Genomic DNA, 15,797 nt, shown 5'->3' with positions numbered 1-15,797 from the left:
CGAAAGTCCACTCCTGAACTGAGATCCGATTCCCCAAGTCTGCGTTCCCCACAGGGAGAAGGCTGACGGTGGAATTTTCAGCCTCATTGTCCACCTCCGGGTTCTAGAATCTGGAAACCGCACGGGCGTCGGTGCACGGCTGACGCTTGCGGAAAGGGGGCGCTCGGGCTCCTGCCTGGCGGGCGGGTCAACTGGAGACGCTCTACCCGAGGCGCAGCTCTCAATGAGCCGCGCCCTGCGTCCACACGCCGAGGCGGTGGGGCGATGCGCTTGCGCACTCGGAGCTCACACCATATGTGCCCTGTCCCAGTGCGCGGGTCTGTGGAGAGCCGGGTGCGAGAGGCGGCACCGCGGTGGGGGACGGAGCCGAGCGGAGACCGAAGTCGCCCGGGGGACACTGGGTCTCTGAGAGACCGAATAGAGGGGCTGGGGCTACGAGCGCCGCTGACACACGATGGGAAAGAAGCAGAAAAACAAGAGCGAAGACAGGTAGCCGGTGTCGGGGTTTCAACGGCGGCGGCCGGCGCGGCTGAGGGGGGCGCGCGGGTCCCGTGGGCGCGCGGCGGACCGGGGTCGAGGCTCGAGAGCGGCCCCGCGGGGCACCGTCCGGGGCCCACAGTGGGTGGCGCGGGCCCGAGACCCCAGTACCGGGCGGGCGCGGAGGGCCTCAGCGGCGGGCGGGTTCCCAGCCGAGACTCCGTCCCTTTGCTGGCCCTCGCCCGGCCCGGGAGAAGGGGTGTCCGGCCTGAGGAGCGGGGCAGTCGTTTGGGGTTCGAGGCCCCGCGGGGCAGGGCTCGCGGCCCCGCGGGGCCGGCTCAGCCAGCGTGGCTCGGAGGTTGGGAGTTGTTTTCGTGGCGCTACTCTTGCTGGGGGTCAGGAAGAGTTCTTTTTATGTCTTTGTATCTATGAATTCTTGGCGAGAGAGGGAGTTGGGATCCGCTCTGTCTCCAGCCAGGTGTTCCCACTCTCTGAGCCGCTCAGGTGCTTGGAGTTACCGGGAGGAGCGTAGCAGCAAGCTCCCTTTAACTTCATTTAATTTGGGTACAGCTTTCAATTACTTAAGGGCTGATTGTCCAGACTCCATGCTTTTCGCGTTCCTTCTTCCGGCCTTTTGGTCATTTCTTTGCTCTCTAGCACCTCCCCTAAGAAAGGAGGAGGAGATGAAACAAACCAACCAGGGTCGGTCTTTTCTAAACCATTTAAAAGACTTCTGAGGCGAGGGAGCGTAAGGGTGTATGTAGAGTTGCGTACCCCGAGATTATTGGAACATTTCTGGGTGTCATATTCGGTTGAGTTCTTTACCCCTTTTCATTGAAAGGGTTTTACTTCCTGGGAGTGAACATTTGTTACTTTTCACCCTTCTGTACTACTCACCAAACTTAGTTCAAATACTGGGGATAGTAAGAGAAATTCAAAAGACAAAAACAACCTGTGATAGTTCATTTTGACTCAAAACGGATATGTGGTCTTGAAGTTAAAATCAGATTACCAGTTGTGAGTTGGAATCCTGGGTTGTGTCCTCACTGGCCTTCACCTATCTGATGAATGGCGTTAAAAAGACACCAAGGTGAGTCTTGTATTTCAGTTACAGGTCTATTGGAGGAAGTTAATTGGTTTCAAGAATAGAACTTATTGTTAATCAAAGCAGATAAATAAGAAGAAAGAAGCAGAATTCTGGGGTGATTTAGTGGGAGAGAAATTTCTATGCTTTTGACAGGATGTTTTGGTGCCTAGGATACTTTTTTTCTTCGACCTTATACAAGAAATAGAGATGAGTGTAATAAAGCTTCCTGTACCAGTTACCCAGCTTCGACCATTGTTGTCACATGACTGGCCCTGTTTCATCTCTGCTGGATATGGTAAAGAACTCTCAAAATCCTTTCATGTGTAAATCTTTCAGGTGTATCTGAAAGATAAATACTTGAGGGAAAAAAACAACCACAGGAACACAACATAAGACACAATCACAATGTCATCATTAAGCCTAAGGAATACTAGCAGTGATTTCTTAAATATTATCAATTGTCTAGTCAGTTTTCTGTTTTCACTGATTCTAATTAAAATTATGTTTTGTGGGTTTTTTTTCATTTTGTGTTTTACAATTGGTTTGTTTGGATCAGAATTACAGAAGTTTGTTCTTTAGATTAAAAAATATTTATGTATATGTTATTTTAGCTACAGTTTTTCAAGCTCGTTCACATTGGACAAAAGCTATTCAGAGGAGAGATTTATTTTTGTGTGTGTATTTTTATAGAAAAGTGAAAGTCTTTTCCTAATTCATAAAGGTTTTCCTGGATGACATAAAGTTTAAATTGCAAACACTAGAGCTTGTTAAATGATTGGTTTGTTAGTATAGAAGGAATGCTACTGGGTTTTTTTCCTTTCCGACTAAATCTGCAGTGTTTACTTTTTGTCTCGTATTGAAGGAAAAATGGTGGCAGTGTAATGGAAAAACACACTTTCTCATAAGCCAATATCAAATTTTTTTGTTTGTTTTTTAATGCTTCGTGGACTCCTCCCACCTCTCCTTCCCTTCTGAGCTGTCCTAAGCCAGACATGTTTCTGCTCAGGAAGAACTGGGTGAGAAATGAGCACCTGCTTATTAGCTATCAAGTTAAGGCCTTGAGCCACTTTTCAGTTCTTGGAAAAAACATAAAATACTTGAGTGTTTTAATCCTTATATTGTTATTTAAAATTTTTAGCCACTCAGCGTTTATTTAAATTTAGATTTTACTATCTAATCTGAGTAATTTTATTTGGATTACATATGTTTTATCAGTGACTGATCTTTGTTTAAACATTGAGTTCTAGAATCTTGTTTCAGCTTGTGAAATTCTGAGAATGAGATTTTGATAGGTGTTCAGTTTTCCTGCCTTTTTCAGTTGACTGGGGTAGGGTTCAATATTCACAGATCATATAGACAAAATATAAGGCCAATATTTTCATTTCTTCCTATAACCTTCCCAGTAATCAGCTTACATAATGGGACCATATCTTATGGGATCTTGTGTGTTGTAGCAATGTCTTACCATTTCCATTTATATAACACGATGAATGTTCTCTTATTGATGTGTGCAGAGAAAAAATGATCCTGATTATCTAGTTTTTCACAATTAGCCTCCAATTCTTCATTCTGATCCTTTTTTTTAATCCCCCAAGTGTGGTAGTTATATTTTTCAGGTTGTAAGGAATGTGGTATATTACCTTAATAAATGGGATTAATACATCTATACCCCCTCACAAAGGATATAGAGGGAAGGAAGATCATTATTTCACCTATCTCACAGTCAGACATGAAGGTGGGGATGTCATTCAGGAATTAGGAGGTCTTTCAGGATTGAGTACAGGTATCTTCAGCTATGATTCTCTATGCTGGTGGTGAGTTAGTATAGTAGCTCTTTGTTTTTAACTACACATAATGCTCCTATTATTCTTGGCAAAATTCCTCCTTTTGGGGGAGTTCTGGCTATCTCTGAGACAGCTGCCTACGTTTTAGATTTTTGTCCTGGTGTCAGATATTCATCGTAGCCAGGTATGATCAGGGTATCGGGTCCCTCTTCTGGGATAGAAAGCATGGTGATCTGCTTAAGGAACCTGTCCAGAGGAGCTGTGAGCATAGCAGGTACTCTAAAGCATCCCAGAGAGGAAGTAGTCCAAGTGGCAAACAGTTCAAATAGTCTAGTTCAACAAAGGAATTTATTTCTCATTTGAATATATTTGAATTAATAATAAACTATCTGCATACATTAGATCAAAAAAGAAAAAAAGATGTATAATCTGAGAGTTCTCTTGGTTTACCTTGTTCCTAGATTGATACTTTAGGTAATCAATATGTGGAAGGACGGGAAGAAGTCGTAGTTTGCCATAAATGAATAAGAAAGCAGATGATAAACTTGTTAGCTTGTTAGCTTATAGAAACCTCTTCTGCCTTCTCTACTGGTGATCTCTGGGGAGCTGATGTAGCTACTTTTTTTTTTTTTTTGCGGTATGCGGGCCTCTCACTGTTGTGGCCTCTCCTGCTGCGGACGCGCAGGCTCAGCGGCCATGGCTCACGGGCCCAGCCGCTCTGCGGCAGGTGGGATCTTCCCGGACTGGGGCACGAACACGTGTCCCCTGCATCAGCAGGCGGACTCTCAACCACTGCGCCACCAGGGGATCCCAATGTAGCTACTTTTGATGTTACTTGCCCACTAGTTGTGCTTTACTTAGCCTTCTAAGTTTATTCCAATCTGGCAGTTGATCTGTACGTTGGGCAAAGCATTGTTTAACTGAGGAACTGAGTGTCTGCTTAGGTTAGAAAAGCAGTTCTCAAACTTTTTGGTCCTAGGACCCCCTTACTCTCCTAAATTACTAAGGAACCCAAAAGGCTTTTGTTTATGTGGGTTAGGTCAATCAGTACTTACCATATTACAAATTAAAACTGAAAAGTTCTTTAAATATATTGATTTAAAAGTAAAAATAACATCACATTAACATAAATAACACTGTTAAATAATCATTTTCAAAAATTTATGAAGAGAGTGGTGGTAAACATTTTGTAAACGTTTACTATCTGGCTTAGTAGAAGATAGCTTGATTCTTGTCTGCTTGTGATTCGACCTGTAGCAATATCACACATCGTGTGGCCTCTAGAAAACACCACTGTACAGTTATGAGGAAATGAGAATGAAAAAAAGGCTAATAGCCTCGTAGTACTATGTTGAAAATAGTTTTGACCCCTTGAATTAGTTTAGACCCTCTGAATTGTGTTGGGGGGAACTACTCTGAGAACTGTTTATGTAGGAATTCCTAAACCAGATTTAGGCATTTGTGAGACATTTCCCAAGCCTTTTGACTTCCATTCATGTTTGTCCAACAGGTGCTTAGAATGTTTGAGAAGCACTCAGAGGACAACTTAAGACATTTGTGGGTATGTTCATGCTCTTGATATTTTACCCACTTATGATTTTTAAATTTTTTTATGTAATAGGTGAGTTTATCAAGGTCTATTAAAAGTCTGTTGGGACTGATTTTAATTGGGAGTCCCATTAAGTTTTTAGATTATTTGGTACACTTACATCTTTATGGTATTGAATCATTCCCTTCAAGAAATATATTGTCTGTTTAAGCAGTTAAGTGCCAGCTGTTGTTCTAGGTGCTGAAATGTAGTGATGAACAAATTAGTAACATGACATGCTTCTTTATTTGGTTAATTATCAGTAAAACTTTATTTTCTTCAGTTGAACCTTTAGGATATTTCTTGTTTGGTTTATTCCTAGGTGTCTTATAGTTTTGGTTGCTGTTAATGTAGGAAAACTTTTTTTCAAGATGGTCTGACCAACTTAACTCTCTCTTATTATTAAAAGTAGCTGTTATTAAAGGATGAGGCCTTAATTGCGATTTGGTTATTAGTTTGTGATAATATATAACAGAGGGGGAGACCAGGGAGAAAAATTAGAGACATTACAGCAGCATTCAAATGTTTTAGTTAGTGACACACAAATGACTCCTTTTTCCCGCCCTTTCTAACTTATGCCTTGTGTCAAATATGTACTGTTAAGAAATTTCAAATCAGGTATTTTGAACTATTGAAATAATCACAGTATACTACTTGCTCTAGCAGTAATCACAGTACTTACATAATTTTAATAATGAAGACACTTAATGTAGAAGAAATAACTATGCTGTAACCAGTTTGAGAATCTGGAGGAAGGGAAAGGTATAAAGATAAAAGAACTACTTTATAACATATAGAAGAGGAAACAGATTTAGCATAATAATGTGCTTGAGGCTTAGAGCCTCTCAGCTGTTAAGCCAAACCAGACCTCAGAACCTGTGGTTTTGTTTTTTTTTTAAACTGTGCTGCACTAGCTGATTTAAGAAATCCTGCTACTCCAAAATGTAGACTTCCCAAAGGATCTTTACTGGTGAAGCAACTGTTAAAGAGGAACAGTTTAACAAAGGAGGGAGAATAGAAGAATGACAGCCGTTGTCCATAGGTCAATCAGTGCCAGAATTCCTTTAAAAAAATTTTCTCACTTAACCTTAGTTGAATAACTGCCTGTCTCATAGCCTGTCTGTTTAAAGTGAAAACAGTGATGATTTAATGTTTCATTCCTTCCCATTTCAGACATGGTATATAAAATTTCAGGTATATTTTTTCAGAGGAATCCCTACTTTTCACCCAGGTAGCAGTCATTGTTTAGAATCATTGGTTTTCAAATCTCCCTTTGGTGATAGAAAGATACTTTCTATTGAGATTTAAAATAATGTTTGTTTTTTCTGTTTTTGAAACTACCTTCGTACTGTAAACTTTATATAAACAGTCTCTGAAAATACAATAAGTACTGTGTTAATTAAATTTGTGTCATTAGGTTTCGGGTACTGAGCTCTGATGAAACTAATAGATGTGATTGATGATACTGCAGTAGTTGGAATTTTTTCTAAGTCTAGAATCACATGTTCTAAGAATTCATTGTATGGGTGTGCCACATTTTATTTACCCGTCCATACATCAGTTAATGGATTCAAGGTTGTTCCACTTTTTGGCTGTTACGAATAATACTGCTAAAAAAATCCGTGTATAAGTTTTTGTGTGGATTTGTGTTTTCAATTCTTTGGGGTATATACCTAGGAGTGAAATTGCTGGGTCGTAGAGTAACTCTATGTTTAACTTTTTTAGGAACTGCCAAGTAGTTTTACTTCTTTTCCAGGAACTGCCAAAGCTGCTGCTCCATTTTATAGTCCAACCAACAGTGTGTTAGAGTTTCAGTTTCTCTATATCCTCATCAACACTCGTTATCATCTGACTTTTTGATTATAGCCATTCTAGTAGGTGTGAAGTGGTATCTTATTGTGACTTTTGGTTGGTCTGCACTTCATGATGGCTTAAGATGTTGAGTATCTTTTCATGTGTTTATTGGACATTTGTATGTCTTGTTTGGAGAACTGTCTATTCAGATCCTTTGCCCATTTTAAAATTGAGTTCTTTATTATTGAGGAATAAGTTCTTTATATACTCTAGATACAAATCCTTTATCAGATATGATTTTCAAATATTTTCTCCCATTCTCTGGGCTGTCATTATTTTCTCCCATAGGAGGTTGTTGTTTCACTTTCTTGGTGTCGTTTGTAGAACAAAAGTTTCTAAAAAGCCCGATTTATCTATTTTTTCTTTGGCTGCTTGTGCTTTTGGTGTCAGATCTAAGAAATCATCACCAAATCTAAGGTCATGAAGATTTACTATTTTTCTTCTAGTTTTACAGTTTTAATTCTTACATTTAGACCTTTGAGCCATTTGGGGTTAATTTTTTTTATATTGTGTGAGGTAGGGGTCCAACTTCATTCTTCGCGTGTGGATATTCAATCGTCCCAGCACCATTTAAAAAAAAAAGACTATTACTCCTCTAATTCCTTGATCAAATCAATTGACCTTATATGTAGGATTTTATTTCTGGAGTCTCAGTTCTGTTCCATTGATCTGTATGTCTATCCTGATGGCAGTATCACACTATCTTGATTACTACAGCTTTGGTATTAAGTTTTGAAATTGGGAAGTGTGATTTCTCTTTGTTCTTTTTTGAGATTGTTTTGGCTATTCTGGGTTCCTTGCATTTCCATACAGATTTTACAATTAGAATCTCTCAATTACTGCAAAAAAAAAAGGGGGGGCAGCTGGGATTTTGATTGAGATTGGATTTCTTCTGTAGATTAATTTTGGGAGTATTGCCAATGTTATGCCTTGAGATCCATGAACATGGAATGTCTTTCCACTTATTTAGGTTTTCAGGTTTTCTTTCAATGATTTTTTGTAGTTCTCAGAGTACAACATTTGCAACTCTTCTAAAAAATTATTCTGAGGCATTTAATTTTTTTTATGTTATCATAAGTGGAATTATTTTTTAATTTCATTTTCAGATTGTTTATTGCTAGTACACAGTTTAAATACAGTTGATTTTTATATATTGATCTGTTCTGCAATCTTACTGAACTCATATATTAGCTTGAATTTTTTTTGTTGTGTATGTGGATTCCTTAGAATTTTCTATGTACATGGTCCTGCCACTGCAAGTTCAGATAGTTTTCTCCTTCTTTTCCAATCTAAATGGTTTTTATTTCTTTATCTTACCTTAAGCTCTGGCTAGATCCTGCTGTACAGTGTTGTACTGAATGGGGAGAATGGACATTCTTTTCTTGTTTCTGATCATGGGATGGGGGGGAAGCTTTCAGTTTTTCGCATTGTGTTAGGTGTGTCCCCCCTCCCGCCCCCCCGCCCCGTGAATGGGTGTTGGATTTTGTTACATTGCTGTCTCTTCATCTGTGAGATGATTATGTGGTTTTTGTGTCTTATACCATTTATATATGGTGGATTACATTAATCAATTTTCATATGTTGAACCAACTTTGCAATCCTGGGATATATCCCAGTTGGTCATGGTGTGCAATCCTTGTTATATGTTCTTGGATTTGGTTTGCTAGTGTTTTGTTGAGGATTTAATTTTTTTTTAAAACTTTTAACCTTTCTATGTACTTGTTTGAGGTCTTTGGATAAACTGCATAAAATTGAATTCTTACTAAACCAATTTGATAACACCTTTAAGAGTTTAAAGTTACTTACACATTGCTTGTGATTAATGATATATTTGATCTTATTTCAGCCATCCTGGTTTGTTTTTTATTTGTGCCAATTCTGCAATGCTTTGTTTCTATTTTTCCCCCTTCTTATCTTGGGTTAGAGTTTATACATGCTGTTTCTATTTTTTTTTAAGTGGTTTGACTTATACCTTGCATATACAAAGTCAATATTTAAAGTCCTGTAAAACAGTACAAGGACAGTAGTACTATTGTCTGGTATTTTGTTTTATAATCCCCCACTTCAGGTCAGTGACCTTTTACTTAAGGTTGGATGTTACTTGAAGGCATTACTTGTCAGGAATGAACCTGGGGGGAAAAAAGACACATACTTACTGGATTATCCATTGTTCTCTTAGGAATTTAAGAGAAGTGATTTTCTCTTTCAGACATATTAGTAGCTAATAAGTCTTAAAAAATGAAATGTTGGGATTAAAGTTTAAAATTTTAACTTTTTATTATAAAAATTTCAAACACACAGAAAAGTTGAAGGAATAATATAAGGAACTCTTATATACGCATCACCTAGATTTAATCATTACCAGTATTTTGTCCTCATTTTTGCTTTATGTATTTTATTTTATAGACATCTTGACATTTTCTCTCTAAATGTTTCCTTATGTAACCATAATACCCTTATCCCACCTAGTGCAATTAACACAAATTCTCTTATATTTAATATCCAGTTCATATTTCAGATTTCCAACTCCACAATGGCTTTTCAAACCAGGTTGCAGAGGAGGTTCACCCTGCATTTCATTGTGGTGTAGCTCACAATGTTTAAAAGTCACACTTTCATTATAGGTATCTGCTAAAGTTATTCTTTTTTTTTTTTTCTGTGTAAGTCTTCTTTTCACGTTCTCACTCTGAACTTAGAATTTTCACAACTTGGTCATCTCAGCCTATTGGTAATTAGAATGGAGGGGAGTTATTAGAGGGACTTGTAAGTAGCAGTTGGCATTGTGTTGTTTGGTTTAAGAACAAAATTCTTTTGCAGGCCTACAAACTTGTCACTCCTGAATGATGACTGAAGTGCTAAATTATATTAGTTTACTCCCATTCAGGTTGGTATGAAACACGTAATCAGTTTTGTGAATTTTTTTTTTTTTTTGGCGGTACGCGGGCCTCTCACCTCTGCGGCCTCTCCCGTTGCGGAGCACAGGCTCCGGACGCGCAGGCTCAGGGGCCATGGCCCACGGGCCCAGCTGCTCCAAGGCATGTGGGATCCTCCTGGACCGGGACACGAACCCGCGTCCCCTGCATCGGCAGGCGGACTCCCAACCACTGCGCCACCAGGGAAGCCCTTGTGAAATTTTTTTGAGGCTAAATTCATATAACATAAAAGTAACCATTTTAAATGTACAATTCTGTGAGATTTAGTACATTCACGGTGTTGTTCAGTCTTCTCTGTCTAGTTTCAAAACATTTTCATCACCCCCAAAGGAGTTCCTATATCCATTAAGCAGTTACTTTCCCTTTCTGTCCTCTGAGCCCTTAGCAACCACTAATATACTGTCTTTTGATTTACCTATTCTGGATATTTCATATAAATGGAATCATACCATGTATAACCTTTTGTGTGTGGGTTCTTTCATCTTGCATGTTTTCGAGGTTCATCTATGTGCAGAATATATCAGTACTTCATTTTGTTTTTATGGCTGAATAATATTCCACTGTGTATATATACCACATAATGTTTATCCATTCATCTGATGATGGATGTTTCAGTTGTTTCCACCTTTTGGCTATTGTGAAAAGTGCTGCTATGAACATTTGTGTCTAGATGTTTGAGTACCAGTTTTCAGTTCTTTTGAGTATAGTATATATCTAGGAGTGGAAGTGGTAGATCATCCTATGTTTAACTTTTTGAGGAACCACCAAACTTTTCTACAGCAGCTGCACCATTTTACAGCACCACCAGAATGTACAAGGGTTCTGATTTCTTCATATCTTTGCCAACAATTCTGTTCCTTTTTTTTCCATTAATAGCCATCCTAGCGATTGTGAAGTGGTGTCTCATTGTCATTGTGATTGGCATTTCCCTGGTTACTAATGATGTTGAACATCTTTCTATGTATTCATTGGTCATTTGTATATCTTTGGACAAATGTCTGTGCAAGTCCTTTACTCATTTTTAAATTAGCTTGTTTCGCTTGAGTTTTAAGAGTTCTTTATATATTCAGGATACTTGATCCTTATAAGGTACATGATTTGTAAATATTTTCTCCCATTGTGTGGGTTGTCTTTTCACTGTCTTGACATAGTATCATTTTTACAAAAGTTTTTAAATTTTGATGCAATCCAGCTGACCTAATTTTTGTTATTGTTGCTTGTGCTTTGGGTATTGTATCTAAAAATCTACTGTTAAGTCATGCCAGGGTGTGAAGATTCACCTATGTTTTCTTCTTAAGAGTTTTATTGTTTTAGCTCTAACATTTAGGTTATAACCCATTTTGAGTTAATTTTTGTAGATAGTGTGGGGTAGGGGTCCAAAACTTTATTCTTTTACGTGTGGAGATATAGTCCCAGCACCATTTGTTGAAGAGACTATTTCTTCCCCTATTGATTGGTTTTGGCACCACTGTCAAATCAATTGGCCATGGATGAATGGATTTATTTCTGGACAGTTTTATTCTTTTGATGTTTATGTTTATCCTTATACCAGTACCACATTGTTTTGGTTACTATAGTGTAAATTTTCTTAAATAAAAAATTTCAAACGTATATAGAAGTAGAATAGTTTAATGAACACACCTGTCCATCACCCAGTTTCAGATATTACTGATTCACAGATAACCTTGTTTCATCTGCATCCTACCCACTCTTGTCTTCCCTCTCCCCATTGTACTGAAACAACCCCAGACATTTGTAAATATTTCAGGGGGTTACATAATCAGTTATAAGAAAGATTTACATTTTAAATATGAATTTTAAAGAATGGTACGTTTCCATTCATTTGGAAAATTCACATACAAAGGATCCTTGTGTGTGTTAGGTAAATAAAATGTAGCTGTAGTTTTCTCTCAGTGGGATTTTTAAACTGGTGTTTGAATTTATTGTTTCAGAAAATTCAATTTGGAAGTTTTACTACGATCAAAATATAGTAATTGTTATGGTGGTAGATGAGGTTTTTATTAAGCCTCAGTGATGAAACTGGTGAGCCTTTCTAATTGTATGAAAATTGTGGTTGCCATTCTAAAATAGGGCTTTTTCTTTAATAGTGCCTGTTAAGAATGTGTTACATTCCCTGCTGGTTGCTAGTTGTAAAAGGTAGGGAGGTGGGGACTTCCCTGATGGCGCAGTCGTTGGGAATCTGCTGCCAGTGTAGGGGACACGGGTTCAAGCCCTGGTCTGGGAAGATCCCGTATGCTGTGGAGCGACTGGGCCCGTGTGCCACAACTACTGAGCCTGTGTGCCATGACTACTGAGGCCTAGAACTCATGCTCCACAGCGGGAGAGGCCACTGCAATAAGAAGCCTGCGCACTGCAGTGAGGAGTAGCCGCCCCCCACCCCCACCCCGCTCACCATAACTAGAGAAATCCCATATGCAGCAACGAGGGCCCAGTGCAGCCAAAAATAAATAAATTTATTTTTTAAAATGGGAGGTGAATTGAGCACACAAAAAGGAGTTTTCTGTTCTCAAAGGAGCTTACGTTTTAATATAGCAAATAGGCATATGCACAGATAATACAGTGAGGAGATGAAGGGAGAATGTGAAGTTTAGGTTAAGTATGGGAGTGCTACCCTTGAGATTTCAAATTTGCCTCCTAAAGTTATTACATATGTCTTCCAGATCCCTTTGTAATTAAATCTGCCGTCAGGAGAGCAAGCCAGATTGGAAGGAATGGGAGTGTGCTGTATGTTTCTGTCTCTTGAGAAGCAAGGGTTGATGATGAAGAGTATCCAAGATCTTCAGTTGCTTAGCTAGTGCCTGCACACAGGTGCAGCCAGACCATTCTAATGATGATGTTGTTCAGCAAGTGAGAAGTACCCTCTCCTGAGCGTGGTTACCTGCATCAAAATTTTATTAATATTTGTTTGGTTATGCCAGGTGTTACAAAAGGAAATTAGGTGGGAAGAATCCTTTAACAGTGATTAAGGACCAGAGTTACTTTTACGGAATACAAAGACTATGAGTTCACTATCTGTTGAGTGCCGGAAGTGCTCAGTCTAATCAATTAATTTAGAACATAACTTGTGTCCTTAAGGTGTTAATTGAGAATGTTGACTTAAATTGTTAATATTGCTTATATATATATCTTCAGGCCCAAAACTAAGTATAAACTTACCTCTTAGGCAGTTATGAAACCCTAAATACACTTATATCAAACAGTAACAAATATAAAAATTTTTGAAGTTCAAACTTGCAGTATCGATGTGAATGATAGTGTTTTGTTGATTCTAAACCAGTGCTTCTCATATTTTAATGTGCATGTGATTCACCTGTGGGCCTTGTTGAAATGAGGATTTTGATGTAGTAAGTCTTGGGTGGGACCTAAGATTTTGCATTTCTAACGACGTGATACTAATGCTGCTTATCTTGGAATTATTCTTTTGAGTAGCAGGATCTAAATCACTATTTTATTGTGAAAGTATTGCCTCCTATAATGGACTTCTTTTGAGTTCAGCATGCATATACTAGTAAGAACTCAATTTTTCTAATCTTTTTCAGTATGAACTAATGATTTTCACCTTTGTTTTATAGCACCTTCTCTTGGCTAAAATGTTTAATTTACATATTAAGTCTGCTTCTGCTCTTTTTTGTCAATGTGAAACAACTTAGTGGAGGTTTGTAAACAAAAGCTTTGGTTGATATTCTATGACAGTGAACTGTGATAAAGTGTCTATCCATATGATTCATGGAATGTTCATCTTAAATCTTTATTATCATATTAAAATTAAAACAAATTAAACAGATAAAAGTTACTGGGGAGAATTTTCAGTCTTCTGAAATTACCCACAACCCTGCGTTTCCCCCTCGTAACCCATCTCACCTGCCCCCTTTGAGGGTACTCGTTCTGGTTTGACAAAGCTGCCCTGAACTGATTTTATAAACACATTGGAATCCATAAAAATGTGTGAACTTAGATTATATATATTTGGAGGTCTACAAGATGACGCTTATACTTGCTTTTGTATTCTTACCGCTTCAACTATGAGGTATTTAGAAAGTGGAGAATTAGGCTGAATTTTGTGGAAGGTAATAAGATACATTCTGTTTGCTTGCCTTGTACAATGCAGTATGGTTTCACATGCCTTTTAAAGATGTCAAGACCCAGTTCATAAGGAAGTTTTAAGCTCGGAGGGCTTTTTTTTTTTTTTTAAAGACATGATTGGGTACCTCTGAATTTATTAATGGGTTGTGGTGCTTAAGATAGAACTCCATTGAGGGAGTGGGGAGTGAGAACTGTTGGGTTCTGTGGTGCAAATGGTGAGAGCTAGTGAGGAGCAATGACTGCTGGGCTTTTCCCTCTTTCGTCTCGTTTTTCCTGTTTGTATATGTAACTGTTGTCAAGGAGTGCTGGGTAAGAAGAGATGGAGGTTGGAGGAAAAGAGATGCCAAAAGGCATCTTATGGAGAAGGCAGGACTAGATTTCCCTTGTTTCCTTTATTGCTACTGGCACTGCTGGGATAGAGTTAGGAGTAAAGAATGGGATTCCTCCTTATGTTTTTCCTCTTGTTTGTTCTTATTGAGCCTGTTTCAGGGGAGGAGCAGAAACCAAAGTAAAGTGCAAAGAGTTAGATATCACCGTGTCTTCCCTCAGTACTTATAGATTACGAACAATTTTTTTGTTTTTTTTTTTTGGTCAAATTGGGGGTGGGGAGAGAAGAAGGACTGGTGTGGTTTCTACTTCTGTAGGCCCTGGTATCCATTAGGAACAGAAGGAAATATGTGAGTGCTTCAGTTATTATTGTATCATAACAGGTCATCCCAAACTTAGTTCTTTAAAACAACAAAAATCATCGTCTCTCTTGGTTCTGAGGGTTGACTGAGCTCAGATTGGTCTTGCTTGGAGGTCTCCATGTGGTTGCAGGTAAATGATGACTGTGATGGAGTCATCTTAAAGGCTATCTCACTTGCACATCACTCACTTCTGGTGGTTGATAGTCGCTGTTGGTTGGCACGTCAGCTGGAACACCTATCCTTGGCCTCTCTATGTGGCCTGGACATCCTCATTAGCTTGGCAGTGAATGTCTCAAGAGCCCGGAAGTACAAGGCCTGGGCTTAGAAACTGTAACATCATTTCTGCCATATTCTGTTGAGTAAACAGTCACACAGTCTCATATTTAAGGGGAGGGGCATAGACCCCCACCTCTCCGTGTCAGAGAAATTTTGAGCCAGGATGTAAGACCTCCTCAGAGGGTAAAAATAAAGAGACATTGGAGAAGAGGGGTTGGTAGGAGAGAATCCTAGGAAGCTTGGAGATTTTGAATTGTGGAATAATTTGGGAAAGGGTTGGATTTCCTATGTTCTTGTAGAACTTAAATCAGACAACTTTTTAGTGGAAAATGTCTGTCATTAATAAATAAAATTTGCCAGTTTGGAGTTGAGAGGAGATTTGCAAACAGGTTAATTTTTCTTTTACTTCTTTACAATGAACTTTTTTTTTGGTTATATTATGTGTATTTAAAAGGCTTTAGTGTATTGATCTCAAAGTGAAGTGTCTCATTTTTTATTTTTATGCATGATTTTTGATTATTCCAAAAAGCCAAGCACCAAAGTTGATCACATGCCTTTTACATACAATTAATAAAGAAATACCATGTTTTTAAAAGATTCCTTCACAGTAATGTCATTTTAGTTACATATTACAGTGTGTTAATAGAAATTAAGGTGTTATAAGAATATTATATGTTGATTCTTATTTTCATAACTTATAAAAATGGGTAAAATGACTTATATTAGGTATATGTAATTTTAACCTTAACTGTTTTCAGTAAACTGATAAATCCATTCTGTAACTTCTCATCCGTTTTTATAGTATCCCTAGAAATTTAAATTCTCTTCTTTGAGGTGTAATTGACATAAAATACACAAAGTTAAAGTGTGGAGTTAATAAACTTTGATAAATTATACAGTTGTGCTTCTTTCACCACAATCATGATACTGAATATTTCCATTAACCCAAAAAGTTCCCTCATGACCCTTTGTAGGCAGTCCTTTCTGGCCAAAAATCACTGTAGC

The 15,797-nt window shown here is 38.4% G+C and overlaps 1 protein-coding gene across 6 annotated transcripts in view; it reads left to right on the top strand.

Moving 5' to 3' along the window:
- EIF5B (eukaryotic translation initiation factor 5B) overlaps positions 1 to 15,797 on the top strand; it is a 69,419-nt gene that overhangs the window by 1,314 nt on the left and 52,308 nt on the right. For 2 of the 6 annotated variants that reach the window (XM_067704169.1, XM_067704168.1), the window contains exon 1: positions 238 to 489. The exons of 1 other annotated variant lie outside the window; for it this stretch is intronic. In XM_067704169.1, coding sequence (XP_067560270.1) covers positions 265 to 489 — 225 coding nt within the window. In that variant the 5' untranslated portion in view covers positions 238 to 264. Of the gene's footprint in view, positions 1 to 237; positions 490 to 2,541; positions 2,581 to 4,858; positions 4,910 to 15,797 lie in introns of those variants that run through there. 3 more of the 6 variants (XM_067704170.1, XM_067704173.1, XM_067704172.1) reach the window with 3 other exon arrangements.

This window comes from Pseudorca crassidens, chromosome 14 (genome assembly GCF_039906515.1).
Source record: "Pseudorca crassidens isolate mPseCra1 chromosome 14, mPseCra1.hap1, whole genome shotgun sequence".
Classification (NCBI taxonomy): Eukaryota; Metazoa; Chordata; class Mammalia; order Artiodactyla; family Delphinidae; genus Pseudorca; species Pseudorca crassidens.
Note: the sequence above shows the minus strand (reverse complement) of the source record. Positions and strands in the feature narration are given on the sequence as shown.